The sequence below is a fragment of the Haliotis cracherodii genome, unplaced genomic scaffold (genome assembly GCF_022045235.1).
Source record: "Haliotis cracherodii isolate W230 unplaced genomic scaffold, xgHalCrac1.p SCAF_6, whole genome shotgun sequence".
NCBI classification, from domain to species: Eukaryota; Metazoa; Mollusca; class Gastropoda; order Lepetellida; family Haliotidae; genus Haliotis; species Haliotis cracherodii.
In genome coordinates this window covers 5,378,994-5,405,096 of record NW_027266319.1, presented here as the reverse complement: position 1 = coordinate 5,405,096, position 26,103 = coordinate 5,378,994, and the positions used below count along the sequence as shown (strand labels likewise).

General features: G+C 40.1%; 2 protein-coding genes across 2 annotated transcripts; both read right to left on the bottom strand.

Moving 5' to 3' along the window:
• Nucleotides 1–338: 338 nt before the first annotated feature.
• Nucleotides 339–8,271, bottom strand: LOC139445441 (uncharacterized). Its single transcript, XM_071226588.1, has 6 exons — nucleotides 8,263–8,271; nucleotides 4,478–4,784; nucleotides 2,995–3,082; nucleotides 2,104–2,272; nucleotides 1,676–1,753; nucleotides 339–461 (listed from the first exon to the last, which is right to left on the bottom strand). The coding sequence occupies exons 1-6, from the start codon at nucleotides 8,269–8,271 to the stop codon at nucleotides 339–341; spliced, it is 774 nt and encodes a 257-aa protein (XP_071082689.1).
• Nucleotides 8,272–13,941: 5,670 nt separating this feature from the next.
• On the bottom strand, nucleotides 13,942–20,357 carry LOC139445422 (uncharacterized). Its single transcript, XM_071226568.1, has 4 exons — nucleotides 20,129–20,357; nucleotides 15,845–15,929; nucleotides 14,830–15,019; nucleotides 13,942–14,223 (listed from the first exon to the last, which is right to left on the bottom strand). Exons 1-4 carry the CDS (start codon nucleotides 20,355–20,357, stop codon nucleotides 14,026–14,028), a joined length of 702 nt encoding a protein of 233 aa, XP_071082669.1. The 3' UTR covers nucleotides 13,942–14,025.
• Nucleotides 20,358–26,103: the final 5,746 nt, after the last annotated feature.

Genomic DNA, 26,103 nt, shown 5'->3' with positions numbered 1-26,103 from the left:
GGGCCACATAGATATTATTTGTCATGGTTGTTTCTCGCACTTGATTCAGTGCGATGGTCGGACAGGGAAACAATTTGTGGTTTTCTCGCATAATTATTAAGCTGGTTGGTATTATAAAAGTTGTAACCTTAAAAATTGTTAAACATATTTAAGAAGAAATAAATACAAGCATTTTGCTTATACGTGACAAACATTTTGATGATGGAGTTCGCCATTGTTACTACACTCCATGTAGAATTGGAGTCCTTTGATGACGACATCGTTGTATTGGAAAGGTGGGTATGCTGTGGACGGCGTATTTTGACATTACGGATGGATTAGATTTATTGGCGTTGTCGTTATCTGGTGATGTCATTGTTGTTACGGATGTGGTGGGAATGGGGCATCCACTTCGGATGCTGAGACGGTGTGGCCTTCCCCGGCATAACGTAAGAGTTCGATGTGTAATAGCCATCCATTACCTGCAGAACATAAACACAGGAATTACTTGGAGACCAACCTACGTACCACAGAGGTCACGGATTATCTGTCCCGGGGGAATTAATTGTTCCAACTTTCAACATTAATTCATTGTATTTCCCATGGTCGTTTTCCTGAAAATAGGGGAAAATCATCTGATATTTAGTGGACATTATATCAGTTACCCATTTTTTTGGAACGTCAAGTAACTCGTTTGTGACGCCATACACTATAAATTATTTTCAATTATTGCGACATTATTGTCGCGTTGCTATGGATCTCTTCGCAATCAATGTTGGAACATGTGAGGGTAGCCAATCAGCATGACGCAAAACATAATCTGCCTGGCAAGAAAGTATGCACTTGAAAGTTGGTTATGGCCAAGGAATTGCAAGTGTTATCAATACATCACTAGGCAGAAAACATTCTCCGAAACAGGTTAAAAAACCCAAATACATCAACTTCGAAAAACCATTTCTTGTTTGTATCATTTATAGCCACGGACACTGATGTATACTTTCTTTTGGCACTTTATAATGCTCAGTGAGAATTACTGAATCAAAATTACCTATAGCTGTGTCCCTAATAAGGGTTAAACACACATATTTTATTATTAATCGTCAACACCCTATTTGGAGCTAAAGGAAAAAGTGATGAGAATTATGTTATGGATAACTGAATCACAAAAAACGCGGATGTTCACTTCATAACAACTGTAGCGATCGTAGCGACATTCTTGTTTAGATTTGTACACCGTTACAAGCAAGCGTCATGAGTTACATATCCAAAGACAAGACGCCACTCCAACGCCTTACCTACAATATGATTTTCGTTCTAACCTTGACATAAGAAACTACATTTCTGCTATTCGTTAAATTAAGGTTAAAATATCAATTACAGAATTCATTGCTGCTAGATGGTGTAGTGAAACGTTTCTCAAAATAAAAGCGACATAACCATTTCCATATTCATAAGAAATCTTTACTAAAGGCAGAGTCCATTGTACAATTCCGACTTTATCATGAGAATGTTTTTTGTAATTGACTATCAAATAGTGATGACACCAGCTGTTCGCGAAAAGGTAAGGATATCCTGATCCACCAGTGGCAGGACTTATTTTTCTCACAAAATATGATATTTGAGAGAAACCATTTCAAGGAGGCGTTGACAATGCATACACAAATTTGAAATCTTAAAATATTTTTAGAATATTCACCATGTTGGGCTGGCCTCTATGTGGCTCTGAAACTACAAGGTGGCGGACTGTTTTCTGTACGTGTTGCGAGTTGTTTGTCTGCAAGACAGAAAAACCAATATAATGATTCATTGCACTCACAAAAATTAGTGCAATGCAGAATGTAAAAAGCAAATATAAGGCGATATATTTGTTCAGTTTGTTTACGATACCGAACACGAGATTCATAAAAAATAACCCAATCAATTATCTTTAGGTATCTTGCCATGTTAAAACACCTTTCTCATTTATTAGCAGCAGCAGTAATTTAGAAGTTGAATTTTGAAAATAACAAACAATTTTCGACCACCTGCATTAAATAATATCAGGCCCTATATTTTGTAAACCAACCACAAATTAAAAGGCCTAATTACTAATAAATATGTCATGGTTGTATGAATTTAACTTACATATTGTCGAGGTGCGGGCACGTAGTAGACGCCATTGTTCTCGACATCCGTCATTCTGACATCATCTTGCGACGAGAAAGAACGACGTCGCCGACGTTTGGATTTCCGGCAGCACAAACCGGAACCGGAAGCAGAGCCACCTAGCGGAGAAACACTGTTGGGACACCACCTGTGAGAAAACGATTCTATTTGCATAACTTTATTATATGACAATTCATAACTTCAAATTTCTAAATCTGGTTTCATTAATAAACGATGACACAGGCGGTTGACTGTGCAATATCGTGACTGGACTGGAAAATGGACCACATTTCCTCAGCAGTACTTATAAATCATGAAGTAGCTATGGGAGCCAAAGTCAGGTTGGACACGCTGCAATATAGCGTTTATCACATGCTAGACGTGTTCATATCCACTGCGGGTGGTGGGCAAACATCGTTTGCCCGTCACCCTGAAGGCGGGGTTCAACTCCTCTTATGGTATCATGTGTGAAGGCCATTTCAATCAATCATAATCATATCAAAGGAATATCTTTCAGTTCCGAATCTCTCAATCTTGTTTTATTATGTTTTACTTTAAAAATAAAGTGCCATGCCAGGGGCATGGACTGAAGAGTTGCCGTTGCAAATCCCAACATTGACTTGTACCGTGACTATGTTCCCGTGTTCTTTTCAAGTGAACAGCTGACTTGACTTTTTCGCGAACATCTGGTATCAACACTATTTGATAGTGTAAAAACACATTCAGATGATACAGTCGGAACCGTATAATGTTTTTAGTAGAGTTTTTTATGTTCATGAAAGGGGTATTCCCGAATTTATTGACATATATTTGAAATGACATTATTTAATTTGGAAGCCCTTCTGTGTAAAGCATCACCGAGCCACTCACCCGCAGCAAATGGCCAGGAGACAGACGATGAAGGTCAAAGCTATCAACCCCAGCAGGCCGGCAATCAGACCGTAGGCCCACACAGGATCTGAAGCAAATTGTTTTGCAATTTAGAAAACTCCTTAGAATTTCCTTACTAATAATTGCATTTTAAAATCTTCATTTTAGTTGACAAGAAAACGAATGGGAAAAGAAATCTTAACAAGTAAATGGAGACAATCTACAGCATACTTGGACTTGTATGCATAACGAATAGAATTGTACCGGTCACCCAACCCAAGCTAGACACCTCTACAACAAGCGTGTGTACCGGTCACCCAATCCCAGCCAGACACCTCTACAACAAGTGTGTGTACCGGTCACCCAATCCAAGTCAGACACCTCTACTACAAGCGAGTGTACCTGTCACCAAATTCCAACTAGACGCCTCTACAACAAGCATGTGTACCGGTCACCCAATCCAAGCTAGACACCTCTACAACAAGCGAGTGTACCGGTCACCCAATCCCAGGTAGACACCTCTACAACAAGCGTGTGTACCGGTCACCCGATCCCAGCTAGAATCCTCTACAACAAGCGAGTGTACCTGTCACCCAATCCCAGCTAGACACCTCTACAACAAGCGTGTGAACCGGTCACCCAATTCCAACTAGACACCTCTACAACAAGCGTGTGAACCGGTCACCCAATCCGAGCCAGACACCTCTACAACAAGCGTGTGTACCGGTCATCCAATCCCAGCTAGACACCTCTACAACAAGCGTGTGTACTGGTCACCCAATCCCAGCCAGACACCTCTACAACAAGCGTGTGTACCGGTCACCCAATCCCAGCCAGACACCTCTAAAACAAGCGAGTGTACCAGTCCCCCACTCCCGGCTAGACACCTCTACAACACGCGTGTGTCCCGGTCACCCAATCCCAACTAGACACCTCTACAACAAGCGTGTGAACCGGTCACCCAGTCCCATCTAGACACCTCTACAACAAGCGCGTGTACCGGTCACCCAATCCCAGCTGGACACCTCTACAACAAGCGTGTGTAGCGGTCACCCAATGCCAACTAGACACCTCTAAAACAAGCGAGTGTACCGGTAAGCCAATCCCAGCCAGACACCCCTACAACAAGCATGTGAACCGGTCACCCAATCCCAACTAGACACCTCTACAACAAGCGCTTGTACCGGTCACCCAATAGCAAGCTAGACACCTCTACAACACGCGTGTGTACCGGTCACCCAATCCCAACGAAACACCTCTACAACAAGCGTGTGTACCGGTCACCCAATTCCAGCTAGACACCTCTACAACAAGCGAGTGTACCGGTCACACAATACCCAGCTAGACACCTCTACAACAAGCGTGTGAACCGGTCACCCAAAAGCCAGCTAGACACCTCTACAACAAACGTGTGTACCGGTCACCCAATACCCAGCCAGACGTCACCCAATCCACCCTGGACGACGTTAGTTATGTTACTCACAGTGAGTTGGGTGTGTAATCAGGGTGCAGGAGGGCGGCTTGCCCATCCACTGTAGAGTTGTCCTGTCGCAGTAGACCCTCGAGGAGCCGGACATCGTGAAGCCAAAAGCACACGAGTACTCCGCGGTAGATCCATCACCAAAGATGGTAGGGGGCTGGGCGTTCTTCACCGCCTTGGGGACGGGGCAGGGGGGTAAGGTGGACATTGGTGTTGTTGTGGTTGTTGTTGTAGTTGTTGTTGTGGTTGTTTTTGTTGTTGATGATGATGATGGTGATGATGACATAGTTAACGTAGTTGGAGAATGGGTCTATGTGTCCGACGATCAGATGGTTGTCTTGAAAACTCGATCATATCTGTCATAATGTAAACATGGTATGCTGTGATCGTTCAAAACACCAACCCTAAATAGGTTGCATGACACAAACAAGGCTCAAGGTACATCAAATTTGAAAGCCCTTGCTTTAACACAATGACGTTAAGGTGCAGGGTGGGGGTAGTTTTGTGGAGGGGGGCAGCAGTGTTTAACACTGTTGGCCCGGGTTCGATTCCTCTCATGGGTAAAGTGTGTAAAGCCAATATATAGTGACTCCCGCATTGGTATTGCAGGACTATTGCTAAAAGCAGCGTAAAAGCATCCTCACTCCCTATTGAAAAAACGGGTGATGATACTTAATTGATAACAACATAAAATAGACCAACATAGAGATCATTGTCGTTTAAGTATTGATGTTAGAAGAACACACACACACACACACACACACACACACACACACACACACACACACACACACACACACACACACACACACACACACACACACACATATATATGTATATTTATATATATATATATAATGATATAAATCTCATTACAGACAAAGATAATGTTATACCAAGTCAAATGTGGACACCACATAATATGTATCAAAGCAACAAAACCCTTTTCATTATCATGAAACATTTTACGATTCCGACTGGATCATTGCGAACTGGTATTATTTCACTTGTGCCACATTTTGCTACTTAAAAAACATTTACTTACAAAGTAGGTATTCTCTATCTTAAGAAAAACTGACCAAACCCTAGATTAGTGTGATGTATGTTATTTGCATACCATAGAATATATTCTTATTTCATAAACGAATACAAAGGTTTTGCAGTAACTGAATGAAATACATATAATTGGAGTGATACAAAGGTAACTATATCAAGTGAAAAAGGATATGCCAGAATGACGTTTTTTGTAATAATTATTGTATAAGTTAATGCACTCGAATTATTCACACCCAAAATTAAATATATACAGTCGTCTACAAACAAAAACTAAAACGTATTGAAATTAAAAGGCATAAATAAAATGCACTATATCTTGCACGAAATACTCACGCGTTACAACTGAGTTTGAAGGAATAAGTTCGGCTTGGTATTATCAAGCAACATGTATCACATGATAGTCACGCTTCACTTTTAATATATTTCAATGTCAACACTAAGCATTGTCAACAAATGCACACAACTACATTAAGCGCGAAGAGAGAAAGGAATTTAATCGTCCAACGCCCAAACAATACATCTGAAGAAAATTGTCACTATGTATGAATCTGTATAGACAGACTGGCTTCTTAACGAGAACATCAAAGTAGTCTGAATATCCTTATCGTTCATTGCAAACTCAAATATCACTACATTGAAAAAGATCAAAATCAGAGAAGGAAATAATGTGACAATAGTGACAACACTATATAAAAAGCATATTCATATCAAAATATGATAAAGACTTTTTTACAAAGTTCTTTTATAACTTCAACACGTTCCTATTTTGTAGATGTTTTAAAAAAAAAAGAATATACATACGTATCACGTTTCCTCGCCGGAACAGAATTCTACATGTAGTAGGATAATAACTAAACTGATAAACTTGACACGAACCTGGTGTTAAATACAACATCGTGATAAAGATAACGGTACCTGCAGTTTCCAATTACACCTGTTCTATACCTGTAGTGTAGAGAATATATCAGTCGAAACTGTTGCACCGTTATGTTTTGTGAAGAACCAATCAAAGATATGAACCGTCGGGCCTACCCTGTAATAGAGGTGAAAGATGACGGCGTTGACGTGAACTATACACTGCAGCGTGCCTCCGTTGTCGACGTCCCCGAGACTTGTTAGACGCGACGTTATCTAGTTTATACTTTGTTCTTCACTTGTTGTGATCAGCTTGGTAAGTGTGACTCGAGGTACAACACAATATAGCCACATTGTAACCTATTGGACGTTCTTATCAAATGATTTATTAGAAATGTTATTAGATATTTTCGACTTTGTTTTAACGCTGTGGGACTGCCCAGAGCTCGGGCAGTGCCCCCAGTATTATGGACATAGTAAATCAGTTTCTTCTCCTAATATCGTGGCATGCAGAAATTCCTGGCTGCGTCCTGCACATTCTGTAACCAAAGGTTGACTGGGATCACCTTATGTGATGTCGTATTTTACTCATGATAGAAATGGCCACATTGCATTGTGGTTACTTTTACATTCCTTTTCGGGGTAAATGTGTTACATACATATATTTACAATAAAATAATACAAACAAAAAATAACGCAAAATAAAACAACTTTGCAACATAAACGCGCCGCGAGATTAAACATGCTTGTCTTTTTTTACGTCATGAACTCACAAAGCTGCACGTCTCCTTACGTCATAAACACACCAAGCTGCATGACTCCTTACGTCATAAACACACCAAGCTGCATGGCTCCTTACGTCATAAACACACCAAGCTGCATGACTCCTTACGTCATAAACACACCAAGCTGCATGACTCCTTACGTCATAAACTCACCAATCTGCATGACTCCTTACGTCATAAACACACCAAGCTGCATGACTCCTTACGTCATAAACACACCAAGCTGCATGACTCCTTACGTCATAAACACACAAAGCTGCATGACTCCTTACATCATAAACATACCAAGCTCCACGTATTCTTACATAATAAACACACCAAGCTGCATGACTCCTTACGTCATAAACTCACCAATCTGCATGACTCCTTACATCATAAACACACAAAGCTGCATGACTCCTTACGTCATAAACACTCCAAGCTGCATGACTCCTTACGTCATAAACTCACCAAGCTGCATGACTCCTTACGTCATAAACATACCAAGCTCCACGTATTCTTGCGTCATAAACACACCAAACTCCACGTCTTCTTACGTCATAGGCACACCAAGCTGCATGTCTCCTTACGTCATAAACACTCCGAGGTGCTTGTCTCCTTACGTCATAGACACACTTTTTAACATAAACACGTGATGACGTTTACAAACTCCATGACGCGTCACCAGTTTTCATCGAGGTTTCATGTTGTGTTACCCTTTTTCATTTACCGACATGACAAATGTACTGGTTTCATACTTATAATGATTGTATGTTGAACCGTATATTTGAGTAATCAGAGAACTAGAGGTAACACTCCCACAGACCAACACGCCCACACACTCAGGAAACACAACATAAATACCGTTCTATTTATTCAAAATAAAATCGTGATATTTAAATGTCTTCATCGGATATCGTTATACGTGATCCGATCTGATTCACAAATATATGTCACAAGCATGCCTATATTTTTAACATATTCTCCTTGGAAGCCAATCTCACGCGTCAGCGTCCAACTTCAAAGGACAAAAGGTTCAAACCCGACCCATGCCGCTGTGTCATGTGCTCACAGCGTCATGTGTCATGTGCTTTCAAATGTCAAAAAGATTACCTGTCCCATAGTTTATTGCGCCCCCTGCAGGAATCAAATGCCTTAACGTGCAATCCGATAACTCTTTAATTCAGCATAAATTACCCCGAAGCCTTAATATTGTGTTCTTGCGGGTATTGCATTACTCTGTCTGGCGCTCGACATAAAGTGAAATAAACGTGGTCGGCTCGGAGTAAGCAAACTGTGTCTTGGTGGGGTATTCATGATAAACTGCGGCATGTTTTCTCAAAGGCTGGCACTATGAAACTGACGTAAGACCGGACTAGTACAAGTAGCAGTTGTACCTACTCCAGTCAAAGTTAGTATGAGATTATTAAACAGTCATACATAACTGGATGTTACATTTAAAGACAATCGGTGCATGAACAAAAAATCTGTTATTTAGCTATCACTGTATTTCATCAACAACCAGACCTGTTCGTCACGGGTGGAACGAGCATTCATTGAAACTGCCATCTGCATAATGCTACCCCTGCGTCACGGGGTCACATGACACAGTTGAACCAATCAACTCAACTCGAAAGGGTGCACGGGAATCACGCACGTTGAGACGCCCAACGCTAACACCGTATTCGTGCGTGCGTGATTCCCGTGCACCCTTTCGAGTTGAGTTGATTGGTTCAACTGTGTAATCTCATACCAACTTTGACTGGAGTAGGTCCAATAGTTTTTCAGATATTGTAGTAAACGTCGATACCTAAAATTACCTACCAGACTATAATCTTGAACGCGACTTTAATCCACATTCCTCTTCCCTTCATCATTGAATTTCAAACATACTCTCCACTGTATAATGTCTTAGGTCCATGTTGCACAGCTACATTGATATATATTTTCTACGTGTTCGTTTTGACTGATCAAGTTTTATTGTCTTTGATAGTGGTAAGATCAGTTTTGGAATTTGTCATGTGTTTCTTGGGCAAATTAATGACTCATGTGGTTTTCATTTATCATTCAGCTAACACGTTTTCTTTTCCTTTGTTTGTTGTTTACCGTCGGTTTGTAAATAATCGAGTCTGACCAGGCAATCCAGTGATTAATATCATGAGCATCGATCCACGCAATTGGGATACGATGACATGCATCAACCAAGTCAGCGAGCCTGACCACCCGATCCCGTTAGTCGCCTTTTACGACAAGCATAGTCACCTTTTTGTCAAGCATGGGTTGCAGAAGACCTATTCTACCCCGGCTCTTGCAAGCATCAGGTGCCATTTTTCAGCATGACCACACACAACGTGTCTGTACTCATTTTCTGGGTGTTCGGAACATAAAGGTCAAGGTCACCGGATCTCAACACCTATGGGTAATTGAGCAACTGTGGGATGAGAGAGACTGTCGTTTACGTCAACGTCAATCAAAGCCACATGACCGCAGCAATTACGTGATGTTCTTCGGAAAGAAGCGGTTGCCATTCCACAAGGTTTCATCCTCTGGATTCTTGTAACCATGGGCAGGTGTCGTGCACTCATTCAGGCCAGTGATTGACACACACCGTACTAATCTTTACGGCTGCTGTGCTTGAGATAGTGACGTAGACGGCAAAGATTTCTCCGCTAATGTTTATTACTTCACATTGTAACTTTCCAGACAATGTTTTAAACATTGCACACGGATGACCCTTCACGACCACATGTGAGGTTTTTTTTTGTCTTTGGCATGTTTAATTTTTTCCTGATTTAACGTGTTTGATATATATATATATATTTCTTGCGAGAACGGCAAAATAACTCCACGCCTTGTGCCAATGTGGAATTAACGTACTATTTCAGAGTGACAAAAACAATGACTGTGACAGAATGGCGAAAAATGACAAAATGGCCGAGACTGTAACAGAATGACGAGGGATGTGACAGAATAAAGAGGGGTGTGAAAGAATGCCGAGGACATTTTAGAAATGACGAAGGGTGTGACAAAATGTCGAGGACCGACAGAATGACGAGGGGTGTGACAGAATGTCGAAGGGTGTGACAGAATGCCAAAGGGTGTGACAAAATGCCGAAGGGTGTGACAGAATGCCGAGGACATTTAAGAAATGCCGAAGGGTGTGACAAAATGTCGAGGACTGACGGAATGTCGAAGGGTGTGACAGATTGACGAGAACTTTGACAAAAGACGAGAAGAAACACATCAATCAACCAATTACGCACATTAGCAGTCTTTGTTTATTCAAATATATTATATATACATCTACACATAACAAATACATCTACACATAACAAATACATATGTACGAAGTTCTCAGAAGATTATATAGTTCTGAGAGTCATGCATACATACTGCGTTGAAGAGAGAACCATGAAACACAAATATCTACTATATACTTACACAAACCAAGTTGTATTTAAATAATCACAAATATTAACAAATAATGTCCCTATGGGTACCCATGTTCGTACGTATCAGAATAAACAAAAATAATTAATACAATATTTTAACATCACAGACAGCGTCAGAAACAACATAAACAACAGTTCCTTCTATTAACGTCGGTATCACAATGCTGGATGAGGTAGTTTGCATATAGATAAGTACCATGTTTGATATTGAGGATGTTTCTGTGTATTTGGGCTAATAACTATCTGCTAGGTATATTTTCTTAACAAATTGACGTCGTAAAACATTGTTTTTTGCACCACAACGATGGGGGTCAATATATCGTCATCACTGCACTTTTCACAAAGACGTTGTTACCCGGATGTAACAAGTGGCGTAAGATCCGGTTCTGAATGTAGTCTTCTCACCTGCATACATACAGACACAGCATCTATACATACTGACGTACATAGTTATACTTGTACAAGTACATCCTGATACATACTGATACATACTGATACACACTGATACATACTGATACACACTGATACATACTGATACACACTGATACATACTGATACATACTGATACATACTGATACACACTGATACATACTGATACACACTGATACATACTGATACATACTGATACATACTGATACACACTGATACATACTGATACATACTGATACATACTGATACACACTGATACACACTGATACACATTGATACATACTGATACACACTGATACACACTGATACATACTGATACATACTGATACACACTGATACACACTGATACATACTGATACACACTGATACATACTGATACACACTGATACATACTGATACACACTGATACATACTGATACACACTGATACACACTGATACATACTGATACACACTGATACATACTGATACATACTGATACACACTGATACACACTGATACATACTGATACACACTGATACACACTGATATATACTGATACACACTGATACATACTGATACACATACACATGTGGAGGGCATTTCCAAATTTGAAGCAAAAATGATTCCCGATCCTTACTTTGTCTTGTACCATATGAGGCCGTGTTTGTCCAGGTGAACAATTGACTTGCCTTTGCATGTGTTTGTGACAAGTACACCGGTGGGGCAGGATACGCTAACCTTTTTCGCGAATACCTGGTATTATCACTATTTGAAAGTGATTAAAACCACATGCTCATGATATAGTCGGAATCGTACAATGGACTCTGCTTTTGGTAGAGACTTCTTTGATTTTGGAAATGGTTTTGTCACGTTTATTCTCAAGTCAGCCCTTCCAGAAGTTCATGACCTACAAGTCTACTTAACAAGGTCATTTATGTTGTTGTGATAGCTGTTTTTACCTAACACAGTGACCACACCAATTAGAATATTTCTCGTTGCCTCCAACATTATTAGATTATTCATAAAAGGTACGGTGGCTATTAAACATGGCTAGAACCTTTAAAGTCCAATACCCTAATATGCTCTCCCGCACTATTACTGAATATCAACCTGGCGCCATGACCTGCCGTTGCAAATGGCAACGTTAACCATCGCATGAATTTGTTCTGCTTGACAATACCCGATACACGCGTTTACATCAGTATTGACGTCATCTGGAATTACTCCCGGTTTTCAATGTGCATGTAGATACCGGTTTCAATGTTACCATTTTTTATCTTTTTTAAGTGTCACAACAGGATCAAATATTTATCTTGCCGAATTTTTGCTACTCGTGGCAATAACATTGAAATACTGTCATCCATTTTGTACGTCTCAAATGCTAATGCTGGATGCACCTGTTGAAAAGAATACGGACACTCTTAAAAACGTATTTTCACACTGAAAATAAAATCTTCCATGTCAGTTTACCAAGAACTATGTTTACATGTTTATGTAATGTAATACAAGGTGACCACCTCGGTTGTGGCGTACAGTAAACTACGGTTATAACGAACTCAAAGGGACCAGTAATTTTAGTTCGTAATAACCCTAGTTCGTTATAGGCATATATACAGCATATATACAATAAATGACCGGGACTAAAAAATAGGTTCGTTATATCGGTCAGTTCGTTATAAGCGTGTTCGTCATAAACGTACTTTACTGTACTTAGGTCTCAAAATACAGTATGACTTTATGTAGAAATATGCAATCTGTTTCGCGAGTCACGCTACAACTTCATAAAGATTCAATATGACTCCATTCAGAAAGGCACGGGCAATTTAATATTCTGGAATATTTTGTTTCTGTCAGTATTTCAAGACATGCATTCTATTTTTGAAGAAGCCATGTAATTGTTTGTTCCAGTATTTTCTTATTAATTAAAAAAGGCCCCAACCTCGCAAGGAGCCCTGTTGGTGAGTGAACACATGAACAGAACAGAGGAGAGGATATCGTGCTCATAGATTAGTACAGAAGCAGTGTCATGAACATTCAGACGAAACAAGGGGCGGTCGGGTAGCCTAGTGGTTAAAGCGTTCGCTCGTCACGTTGAAGACCCGGGTTCGATTCCCGACATGGGTACAATATGTGAAGCCCATTTCTGGTGTCCCCCGCCTTGATATTGCTTGAATATTGCTAAAAGCGGCGTAAAACCATACTCACTCACCTCACTCACTCACTCAGACGAAATATAACCCATGTGAAAGATCTAAAGATATCTACCGTACCTCCTTAATTTGGACTCACCGCCGAAAGAAACGCGAACTGTTGAAACATATGGAGAAGAATGTGTGTTAAGAAGAGATGTTTCCAGTGTGTACCAATGAATGACAAAACTGACAATCAGTCAAGTGTTACCACAGTGTTATTATTCTTATCTCGTTATGCCGCACGTGATTTCCAATTTTGTCACGCTGATCCTGCACGAGACAAATGGTCATCTAGAGTCATGGATCCATGACGTCACATGTGACGCGTTCACGAGCATCGGTTCACACAACATACCAGTATGTTCGTTTGTGCATCGAACCAATTAATATCGTTCGAATATGAGTAATTCTTCAAATATTAACCAACATGTATGGTATTCGCGTTTCTTTTGTCGATGACTATATGTCAACGATGAATGTTTACTAAACAGACAACACCTATCCCGCTACATCAAGACAAGCTGTAAATATACTCCCTGGGCCACATCAACCAGTGATTGATAGCATGAGCAACACAACGCACGATGACCCACATTTTACAGGGTCACAAGCTCTTACCACCTGATCCCCATTAAAGTGGGCTGCTACGACAATCATTGGGTAATGAGGATCTAGTCTTTCCCGAAATCCCGTGATGGGTAAGCCTGTATATCTACAGAAAATTGAGTATCCATGAAACGTCAGAGCATTGTTGATCAATACAAAAATGTCCGTAAGGTTTTATAAAAAAGTTTATCTGTGCATGTTGTCTGCCAAACGCGCACTACTTTGTACTGGTGTTGATGTTTCTAACCGGATGTGAGTGAGGCATCCATTGGTTAACAGGCTTGGCTTTCTTCCGGTTCTTGTCTTCATCCACCACTTCCTGGACTACTTGCATGAAGCGGATCTGGCCGTCACTCCGGGGCGTGGGGTGGGGGCTATCCGGATGCACCGGGGCGTGGCCGTTATTGGGAGTTTTCTGCAAGACAATCGGGTAAGAATATGGAGCCAAAACAAGTTCGGGTTCGATATCTCGTCCACTCGTCCATATATTCACAGGGAGTCGTGAAAATGAAAAGAGTAACATTAAAGGGAGGCTACGCACAGGTTAATTAGCAGTCCCAGCAAAGTTGACTCAAGTTCCTGAAACGCCACTTTTTCTTTTCTGAAAATTTCAATTTTGTTGCATATCAAGCACTTAAGGGTCAGCCTAATCATACAGAGATACATTGTCCTAGTTTTACATATCGCACTGATAACAATGTCTTGCACACGCAGGACAATGGGCACCAGCCAGTGGAGTATATTCCTCCTTTAATGGATACAGTTGACCAAAATGATGTCCAGTGCAAATCCCTAGCTTTGGCTTGTACCATATGTCCCCGTGTTCTTCTCAGATGAACACTTGACTTGCCTTTGCATATGTTTGTGACGGGTACCACCGGTGGGGCAGGATACGGTCACCTTTTCGCTAACACCTGATATTATCACTGTTTGACAGTGATTCATAAACGCATGCTTTATTTATTTGAATAATAAAAAAATAGATAATAAAATAATAGAATTATTAAAAAATATAATCTACCTTGCTGCTCGTCTGTCGCATCGGCACCAGGTATATACCATCCTCCATGTCGATCAGCCCAGTTCTTGAATGGTAATACCTTTGGGAATCATGTATGTCGTCATGCGCAGTGCTGCGCCCTCCTGACTTCCGGCAAGAACTGCAACATCCACCGGAACTGCTTCCAACGGGGAACACTTTTGCCGAATTGCTTGAAAGAAAGAGGACACACAAAAGTGAACAAAACAATACTTTGATACGTGCATTAAAATGTCTACTTTATACGTATCTTGGTAACGTAGTCCAGGTGTTTACCACGCAATGTCAGTCTAGACTATGATTTTACAATACGGGTGACACAGAGGTGCTAGGCGTCGATGATGGGCAGAGTTACGTCCCGTTGTTGTTGCTGGATCCGCTGACTTTGAATTCGAATTATAGTTGAAGGTTGGGGAGCACCATACCCGTGCTCGTAAGTTAAACAAAAGCTGTTAAGATATATGTCTGCATCACTTTAGGCTTTCTCCCACGATACCACACGCGCGCACACGCATGTTTGTGAATAACCCATGAAATACTGTGAAACGGAAGTTAACAAATTGTTTTTACTATTGTTGGAACCGACGTTACACTAAGTACAAGCATTTTTTATAGTTGGCATTATAACGAGGTATATAAACTATCACCCATTAGTATTATAAAAGTGTGGCGTTATAACGAGGTATATAAACTATCACCCATTGGTATTATAAAAGTGTGGCATTATAACGAGGTATAGCAACTATCACCCATTGGTATTGTTAATGTGTTGCGCTATAACGAGGTATATCAACTATCACCCATTGGTATTATAAAAGTGTGGCGTTATAACGACGTATATCAACTGTCATCCACTGGTATTATAAAAGTGTGGCGTTATAACGAGGTATATCAACTATCACCCATTGGTATTATAAACGTGTGGCGTTATAACGAGGTATATCAACTATCACCAATTGGTATTATAAATGTGTGGCGTTATAACGAGGTATCTCACCAACAGCAGCACCAGATGAGGAAGGCGAGGAGGAGAAGGGCGATGAAGGAGAGGAGAGCCGCCAGGAAGTATTGCCACCAGTCGGCTGCAAGACACAGAGGTCGAGGTTAGATTACCATCATAATACTGAGTAGAATATGCTTATCTTGAAGAGTGGTTGCGTTGGCTTAACGCGCTGAATGCCGAGTTATTTTTCTGACGCACATTTTCATAACATTTGAAAAGTGAAGGTTGTGCGAGAATTACGCACAAGTTCATTGTAAATCAGGTCACTTCGTGAGAATTTCATGTGAGTGAGTGAGTGAGTGAGTATGGTTTAACGCTGCTTTTAGCAATATTCCAGCAATATCACGGTGGGGGACACCAGAAAGGTGCTTCACACATTGTACCCATGTCGGGAATCGAACCCGGGTCTTCAATGTGACCACTAGGCTACCCGACCGTCCAAGAATTTGATGTGAGAAATTAAAATTGTGAAATTTTGATATTCATTTCTCCGAGTAAATATCCTTAATCTACATTTCAAAACGTGTTGTAAAGAATGCCGTGAATGGTGACTTAGATATATGTAAAAAATGGCGGCATGTACAATGTACCGAATTTTCAGAGGACATTTTAAATAATTTTACTTTGACTAAAATGACAGTGGATGATATCACAGAACGGGGAATTTCCCACAGACTTCAACATTTGTATTTGTGTGCGTGATGTATGTTTGAATTTTATTCGACTTCAAAGTGAGAGTGGAATAGGAATGACACCTCTGTCCCTCTGGCATCCAGCGGGTTAACGCCGCTTTGAACAGTATTTCAGCTCTGCCCCAAGTGTCACCCTGACGTGGGAAGAGTGAGTGAGTGAGTTGGGTTTAACGCCGCTTTTAACAGATTCCAGTTATATCACGGCGTGTCAGCTTAATGTGGGAGGAAAGCCCGAAATGATGCAGGTCTCAGACATTTTCCACATCGGTGAAACCCACGAGCACGGGTATGGTGCTGACAAACCTAGAAACATAATCGGGGCGAACCGGGATTCGAACCCACAATCATAGGTTTCTGGCGTGCCCACTTTGGTGAAACCCACGAGCACGGATATGGTGCTGACAAACCTGGAAACAATCAGGGAGAGGCAGGGATTAGAAGTCACCTATGTTAGGTATCAATACTTTTAAAGTTCTTTTCTGTTTAATGATATAAATCTGCATTTATAGATCATGATGTTTGAACTCTTGAAATATTGCCCACCTATAAACATCTAATATGTACTGAAGTTTTACGTGTTAGTGAAATAACATTCATAAATCACGTTGAGGTCACAAAAACAATTCCAATGTTGGAGCTTGCAGTTCTCCCTGCCGAGGGAGCGGTTATCAACGAACAGTTTGATTTAACGATACATAAATTTCGCCTTGAAATATTACGATACCAATAAACCCATAACAGAAGTCATGTACTGTTACTTACCAACAAGATGTCTTGAAAACATTAATAGATATCATAAACTCGATATGTAGTAACACCAATCAATACTTCAATTATAGACACGCAGAATTCGATTAACACGAATTCGATTTATAATATCAGTTATGTATTTCGATAAGGAAAAAACTGCCAAACTTTGCTTATACATTTCTACATATGACAGGCACACCTTGATTTTCAAACACCTTTCCCGAGCAAATATGTCATCGACTCCATTTGCAAGAACGAAAAACGATATTAATGGAAATTTTATGTTTTGTCAAACCTCTTAAACCCTAAGTAGGGAAAAGATAATATTTTTTTGAGTGGAAAGTTGAGAGTTATTTATTCAATTACTAGAAACACCCTATGTCATTGATACCAATATACATAAACAACAGGCCAGCGTTACCAAAACACAACAGGCAAGGCACAAGACAAACAGCATGGGGCTGCCAGAGGTTATCACATTCAGAAGGGTTGAGAACTCATGGGGGTGGGTTAACAGTGAACTCGTGTAGGAGTGTCTGAGTAACATTAACACAATGGGGAGTTTGGCGACTACAGGTCGGAGGTCCAACTTACTTAATGCGCTCTCTGAAAGGGAAGTCAGACACGAGGTTACTTCACTCGTAATATACTGAGATGTAGTTCATAAGAATATAGTAACATTATGAACAATTTTTTGTTTGTTGTTTAACGCCGCACTCAGCAATATTCCAGCTGAATGACGTTGGTCTGTAAATAAACGAGTTTGGATCAGACACCCCAATGAGTGACATCATGAACATCGATCTAAGAAATTCGGATACGATGACATGTATGAACCAAGTCAGAGAGCCTGACCATCCGATATAGTACTGGGATGAAGCCATGCATGCAGTATCGAACTGAGGCCGGTTTCATAACCAGATCGTAACACTACGACTGCCAAAGAGCGAGTGCGTGGGTAGTGTTTTACGCCGCTTTAAGCTATATTCCAACTAGGTCCACATTCGGGGAGACCAGAAACCATCCTCCATTACCGAGGGTATTATATCTCCATTCTATTGTTTTAAACACCCTGGACCCATTCGTTACCTTCGTGTCGTTTTGGGCCCGATTCTAAGAGTATGATGCAAAAAATATCTCTCCAGTCAAATAACACCCATCAGTAAGAGACATTCTGATATTAATGATAGGAGACATGGAGACACTGACGACACTTCCGAAACGATGCTATGATAGAGAATGGATCCAGGGTACGTAGCGTAATAGAATGGTGATTTAATACCCTGGTTACTCGAGGATGACTAAAAATGGGCTTTATCCTTTTTACACATGTCGCGACTGCGAATCGAAATCGGGTCTCGGCGTTGTTCTGTCTTCCAAAACAATGTGAGCGCCTCCGTGGTCTAGTGCTAGAGCGTCCGCCCGGAGAGCGGAAGGTCCGGGGTTCGATCCCCGACCGCGTCATACCAAAAGACGTTAAAATATGGTACTTGGTGTTACGCTGTCTGGCGCTGCGTCATACCAAAAGACGTTAAAAGATGGTACTTGGTGTTACCCTGTCTGGCGCTCGGAAGACTAACGGAATCGGGTGGTCAGGTTCGCTGACGTGGTTGATGCATGTCGTCGTATCTCATTTGCATAGATTGATGCTCACGATGGCAATCACTGGATTGTCTGGTCCAGACTTGATTATTTACAAACCGCCGTCATATAACTGGACTATTGCTGAGTGTGGCGGTCAACAACAAACAAACAAACAAACAAGTTACCACTAAGGTCGCTCTTTCGCCAATGTATTAATCAGATAATGCGATTATAATATCATGACTTGGTGTGAGGAACCCAGTCTGCGGTATGTGAGTGTTTTGAATTTAACGCCGCTTTGAACAGAATTTCAGTGAGAGCACAACGAGCAAACGCTGTAATATCGCGGTTGCTTCATCGAACTTGAAGCCAATAAACTGGATAAAATGTTGCAGTTGTCAAAATGAACGTTTTTAGTCTTCAATAAGTGTGCATGAAGTGATGTGTTTTTACAAAGTTTTTAAAACTCAGAGCTCCATATAAGCATTGTAAAATCATTGGGTATCAGTAATTCTATCTGGGTATTCAAATTTCTGTTAGCCACTAGTTTTTACACATGTGGGTATTTAAGTTAAATATTTAAAAACACTATTCATCTAGTCCCTGCAAACTGGTGTCGTGTGGGTTCGAGAGCTTTATAGGACTCATAAATACCACGATACTTCCACAAGAAAGTGTGATAGCAAATGATAATGATGTAACTGTCATCGTGGAGTTTGGCAAGGTTGACGGAATGCCCGTTTATAATTTCAAAATAAGTTGCTGATTTGCTAATCGAATACGCAGGGTTACTTCACAATATTTTGATGATACGCAAACGTTTTATTTTTGTAGTGTATCTGTAATGTTCGTTGCGTATTTGATACGCTTGGATTTTATTTTACTGCGTATTTCTGCATTTCTGATGCGTATTTTACGAAGATACGCAGCTTATCTGGAGCTCTGTAAAACCCTAAAAAACATCGTATGCGTCTCGTATTCACTCCGTAGGTATAGTGATGGAGAATGAAATTGACACAGCTATATACCGTACACCAGCAGGGCATTTTGCATCTGGCGAATATTTATAATTTACAAAAATCTAACATGCCTTGATATAGCTGATATTCTTTCCCCAATATTCTAACATGCCGTTATATAACTGATATTCTTTCCTAAGCAACATTAAACCCGTTCACAATTAGTTCATTAAAACTAACAAGTTTCTTAAAATGACGACAAATTGGGTAAAATTAAAGCATTCCCGTCTTACCAAACACGTAGACCTCGGGACTCTGGTCAATGACAGCGCACGAAGGGAGGTCAGTTGCCCAGTTGGTGCCGCTGCAGATGATGGTTTTAGGGCCGCTCATGACGAAGCCGGCGAGGCAGCCATACTCCGCCGTCGTCGACGTTATCCTGACGATCTCCCCGTTGAGGAGGGCGGGAGGGTAGCCGCATGGTGAGATAGTGGTTGTCGGTGTTGTCGTTGATGTTGCCATGGTAGTAGATTCACACGATGAGGTAAAAGTAAGAGACTCTGACGTCAGGAGTGTCCTGCTCGTGAAGAGCCCAAGGCCTACAGATGACGCAAGACACTGAAGAAATGAGACTACAGCATCAGTATCTGTGTTAGGATGACGTGAAATAACGTCCTCCGACACGTACACGAACCTTCTACTTCACAATTAAATTAAGATATGGAAGCAGCATTTCACTCTCCTGGTTATTCAAGTTTTGGGATTTTGTTCAAACTACAACTAATTTCTTATCCTAATAAGAATAAAAGTCCAATGTGTTCACACGACACTAATCATGTCTACCTCTAGACAGTAGACATAGACTGGAAATTAACGCCATCTTTAATGTACTATTGTGTACCGTGGGAACATTATAATCCCAAGTTTGGTAAATTAATGTCTTGAATAAATTTTGTTTTATTTTCAATGCATCACTGTTTGGCCTGAAGAGAAAAAGGATACTGTTGGCTCGTAGGAATACACGTGTACATTAGACCCTTTGTCCATCATATCGTTACGCCGGAAGCTAGTTCGTCAGTGTCACGGGCTTTGGAGATATCGTCACAAACCTCACGTACGACGATGGACGATAAAACTTTTATATTAACATAATCTTATGGTAACATAATAAGTACTGTTGTTTTAACATGACGTCGTTTATTCTTAAGATACGAGCATGCTATAAAAATGGTAATATTTTAACATTAAAGGTACATCATAATAAAACAGTAAAATAAGTGGTGTGTGACGTATAACTGTCATCGTGATGTTGAGCGTGCGGAATTTGCTTTTGTTGCGTTTGTTTCCACTTTCCCCTGATGCCTGATAGCATTGATAGCATTACACGAAATGGGGATGGAAACTGACTGTTATAATTTAGTTTTTTTATATATTGCAGCTGTTGTTCAATTAGATTATTTAAAGACTTTTTGAAAATATTAAAAATATATTATTTTATGAATATAACAACATATTGCTCAGATAAGAAAACTTTTTTATGTTCATGAACTTTCTATTAACTTTTGATAAGTTGACAACGGAAATTAACATGACGAGTGGGATCAACGCAGTTCTTCATTTCTCAGTCATAGTTGAATATTAACTATAATTTAATATTGCCAGTCAAAATAAATATACCATGTTTGATGGATAAAAATGAAACAACAAAAAAGATTATTCGATGGTGATGTATTTCATACAGGAATCATAGTTGTGTTTTGGACCTTATGGTAACAGTCTTACGGCGACTGTTTTCAGCATCTTGTAGACCTACGAATTAAATGTATGAATATTCGTTTTATTACAAGCCGGAAATGATAAAACAATTAGAGTGACAGAAATAAAACAATAAGCATATATGAAATAAAACAGAAAGTAAAAAATTCAAACATATAAAACATGAATGTTTATTGTATTTGTTGATGCAGACAATAATATGATATCTTGATTGCCGGAGTTTGACAACATATATGTCTACATTATTACATATGCATAGTCTGTTCTGTTCTGTTCATATTGTTATCTTTCAGTAGTCGGGTCGGTGGGATAGCCTAGTGGTTAAAGCGTTGGCTCGTCACGCCGAAGACCGGGGTTCGATTCCCGACATTGGTACATTGTGTGAAGCCCATTTCTGGTGTCCCCCGCCGTGATATTGCTGGAGTATTGCTAAAAGCAGCGTAAAACCACGCTAATTCACTCACTCACTGTCAGAAGTCGGTGAGTTAGTATGTGAGTTGTCTTACGTAACTTTTAGAAACAACCCAGCCATGTTAAGGAGACACGTCACTTAAAGAAACAACCCAGCCATGTTAAGGAGACACGTCACTTTAAGAAACAACCCAGGCATGTTAAGGAGACACGTCACTTTAAGAAACAACCCAGGCATGTTAAGGAGACACGTCACTTTAAGAAACAACCCAGGCATGTTAAGGAGACACGTCACTTTAAGAAACAACCCAGCCATGTTAAGGAGACACGTCACTTAAAGAAACAACCCAGCCATGTTAAGGAGACACGTCACTTTAAGAAACAACCCAGCCATGTTAAGGAAACAAATAATGTGCTTCACACTTTCTACTAACTGCCCTTTAAATGAAAAGAAACCAAGTCAAAACTCGATTAATATTCATCGCTGATTTAATAATTAGATTTTATTAGACTTTTTTAGTCTGTGAACATGTCAACAAAAGATTTCATTGCAATCAATCTAAATGATATATGGCATCTAACACATAACGTGTCGTCGTGACTGGAGCCTTACATAGCCTTGTTCGCACTAATCCAATTGATCTTCAAACAACCTACGAGTAACGCACGCCTCAGAAATGTTGTAAATTTCTTGTATATTTCAGAGCGACCATGACATTGATTAACACGTGTTGATTGCTGAACAGCTGACTGCTGTCAATGCCGAGCGGATATGGAGAACGCTTGCATAGGGTTTGGTTGGGAAATGAATGTAATTTGTATTCAAGGAGGCTCTGATGTGATGGCTAGGTCAACTGGAAGTTTGTTTGGGTCAGTGTATCCAGGAGACATGTGATAACACTCAGAGAATCAGTTCTCTCTGTGTTCTAGTGTTTTGATGGGCTGGGCAGCTTAATGGGGAGAACATGTACTTATGAGACCTTATAATTTGTGGTTGGTTTACGACCGTAAATATCGAAAATTAAAAAAAGAAAATAAGAATGACAAGGATTTTTTTATACCGCCGACGGCAAAGATCATCTTCCAATACAAATATTCAAAGAGATTTATGTATGACTAAAAATATTTTTTGTAGCCATTACAAGATTTTAGGGTCATAATATTTATAAGGACCCCAACGAGGCCAAGATTGATATAGGCTTTTTATCCCCTAAGGAACCAAATATAACTCGGAGATGATTGAAAATTCCTGTCCAATGTATTCTCTTTTTAAAAAAGATTTTCGTTCAACCGACCAAATTATTCACTATTAAATTCCTTATCTTAGACCCAAAAAGGAAAATTGGTTTTACTTGCGAGACAGAAACTGTTACGGATTTCAATTTCGGGAGTGAAATCAGGCAACAACGTTAATTGTATCATTTTGATACCGTGTTTAATTGTGTCCTTCGTTTGAAAATGTCTGCTGAATGCTTATGTTGCCAATGCATGTCATTACTTTGACATGGACGTTAAAAATGTAGTTTTGTGTTGATTAGAATATATTTGTATTTGAACATGTTTTTTTTACAATGACGTTTGAATTTATAGTTCGAATGAACTTTAAACAACTTCAAAGTTTTGAGTTCAGAATGGGTTTCAAATAAAATCTATTAATTTAATGGAAGGTATGTTACAAGAAGCTTATACAGTGATGATCAAGTTCATGTTAGTAGCGTCGCAGCAGTGTCATTCTATCATGTTTCGTGTTTAGTGTTAATCCGTTCAGTTTCATAATGCCACCTGTAATTGAAAGTGTTTCACAGTGGCAGGTGTGTGTGTGTGTGTGTGTGTGTGTGTGTGTGTGTGTGTGTGTGTGTGTGTGTGTGTGTTTGAAATAAGTTGCTGTAGTGCCCCGTGTTTACATAAAGTGTCGTAGTTTCTTTGTGTCATATGTATATTTTGGAGTGTTGTAGTTTCTTAGCGTCATATGTATATTTTGAAGTATTGTATTTTCTTAGTGTCATATGTATATTTTGAAATGTTGTAGTTTCTTAGAGTCATGTGTATATTTAAAGTGTCTTTGTGTCATGTGTATACTAGTATTTTGAAGTGTAGTTTCTTAGTGCCATGTGCATATTGAAAGAGACACAATTTCTTTGTGCCCCGTGTATATTTAAAGTGACACAATTTCTTAGACCCCCGTGCATATTAAAAATATCACAATTTCTTTGTACCCCGTGTAGATATTGAAGTCCCGTAGTTCCGTGGAGTTCTCTGTATATATAAAACGTCGTAGTTTCTTTATGCCAAGTGTATGTCATCGATACACTTGTAGTTGACTACCGTCCCGTTTTTTAGCATAGCATAGCCTGTGTCACAGTCTTCAAGAGCTATTCTTGCAACACTGGGCAACCATGAATATGGTCATAGTGAGACTGATAGTCCCTTGACTGACGGAAACTGATGTCGTAAGGTTTCTAACCGAGTTGATCAACACAACCATGTTGTTTACATGCCTGTGTGGTTACTCCTGCCCTGATTTACATCGTACGATACTGTGTCGGTTAATACCTCCACAACCACTCGTTACAAAGCGAGTCATGCAGCGGTGTTTTATGGTAAAACTCCTTTGGTAGAAATACAACGAGTATGATTTATAGTTACATTAAAACCCCGTTGTTCTGGCTCCATGCAACATTATAAACATACGTAAACAGGGACATTGGGAATGCATGGAAAGTTTAACGTATAATTTCCTGATTTACGGGACACGGCGAGTTTCGAGAGATGCATGGTGAAAATGTAAACCCAGCATGCTTTGAAACAAATAAATCATGTTCTTACTATTTAAGTAATTGAGTATGTACATGAGCTTTCTTTATATACTTCTCTTAACCACTGATGTATTTGAAGGTTTATTTGAGATATAGAGGTTGATAATGTGTGCTTGCAGTTCTACAAACTCAACTTTGAAAATTATATATTGTATTGAGAGGAAATCAGTGCCTGGTCACTCACTCAATCACTCACTCACTCACTCACTCACTCACCCACCAACCCACCCACCCACTCGCTCACTCACTCACTCACTCTTAAAGAGAACGATGTACAGCGGTTTGACACGTAAAGAAAACAATACTTTTCCCTACCCAAAGCTGCATTAAAATAAACCTTCTACCCTCGCCTGTCTTGAAGTGGTTTGAGTGAGTGAGTGAGTATGGTTTTACGCCGCTTTTAGCAATATTCCAGCAATATCACGGCGGGGGACACCAGAAATGGGCTTCACACATTGTACCCATGTCGGGAATCGAACCTGGGTCTTCGGCGTGACGAGCGAACGCTTTAACCACTAGGCTACCCGACCGCCCCTGAAGTGGTTTGATCTATACGCAGGACTGATCAAGCTGTGAAACCATATAATCCTTAGCATCAATATGATTATTATTCATTTATGTATATGATCATATTTACCTTTGTTGTAAGTACATAACAGCATGCCCAAAGAAACACCTGCTGTGTGATAATGACCTTTGCCCTCTAGCCTGCACGTGAGGAGCACGTGCGGAGTGAACATAAAGTCAAGGGATAATTCACTTCACAGTCTAACCGAGAAGTTACCTGTATTGAAGATCTGACGTTGACAATTTATATTACGCACTAGAGTCGAAATTTATGCCCGTGACATGAGTCCTATTATTGCTGTAATGGTAAGAGCAATACGATATATCATTCTCACAATGCATCGTGACGTAATAATCACGACGGTACGTGAGTGATCTTTCTCCATGTCAAATATTGACATTCCCTCGACGCCATTGTACCTATCCCTTTCTTTGATTATTTGGGTGATACCCGGCCCTCCTTTAACTTTGACATCGTACTTTACTTTCCTTATTTAAACAGGACGTATCACGAGAGGTTGATTTAAACACCAATAAATACGATCTGTGGTCGTCCAGTCGTGCCAATCGCCAAGTCTCAATGGGTACAGGATTTGTATATCATTTTCGTGAAGTCGTGAAGGGTTCGTTGAGAAACCTAGTTGATATTTAAATGCATCTGTATGATTCAGAAAAAAATGCATATGTGAGGACGCATT

Bases quoted from the DNA above. Each gene is read 5' to 3' on its own strand.
- LOC139445422 (XM_071226568.1), bottom strand. From the start codon at position 20,357: ATGGCAACATCAACGACAACACCGACAACCACTATCTCACCATGCGGC. The intron at 15,020-15,844 runs GTGAGATACCTC...CTTTCTTTCAAG, and splicing joins CTCATCTGGTGCTGCTGTTG to CAATTCGGCAAAAGTGTTCC. The intron at 14,224-14,829 runs GTAGATTATATT...ATTGTCTTGCAG, and splicing joins TGCGACAGACGAGCAGCAAG to AAAACTCCCAATAACGGCCA.
- LOC139445441 (XM_071226588.1), bottom strand. The intron at 3,083-4,477 runs GTGAGTAACATA...AATTTGCTTCAG, and splicing joins GATTACACACCCAACTCACT to ATCCTGTGTGGGCCTACGGT. The intron at 2,273-2,994 runs GTGAGTGGCTCG...GTTTTCTCACAG, and splicing joins CTCCTGGCCATTTGCTGCGG to GTGGTGTCCCAACAGTGTTT.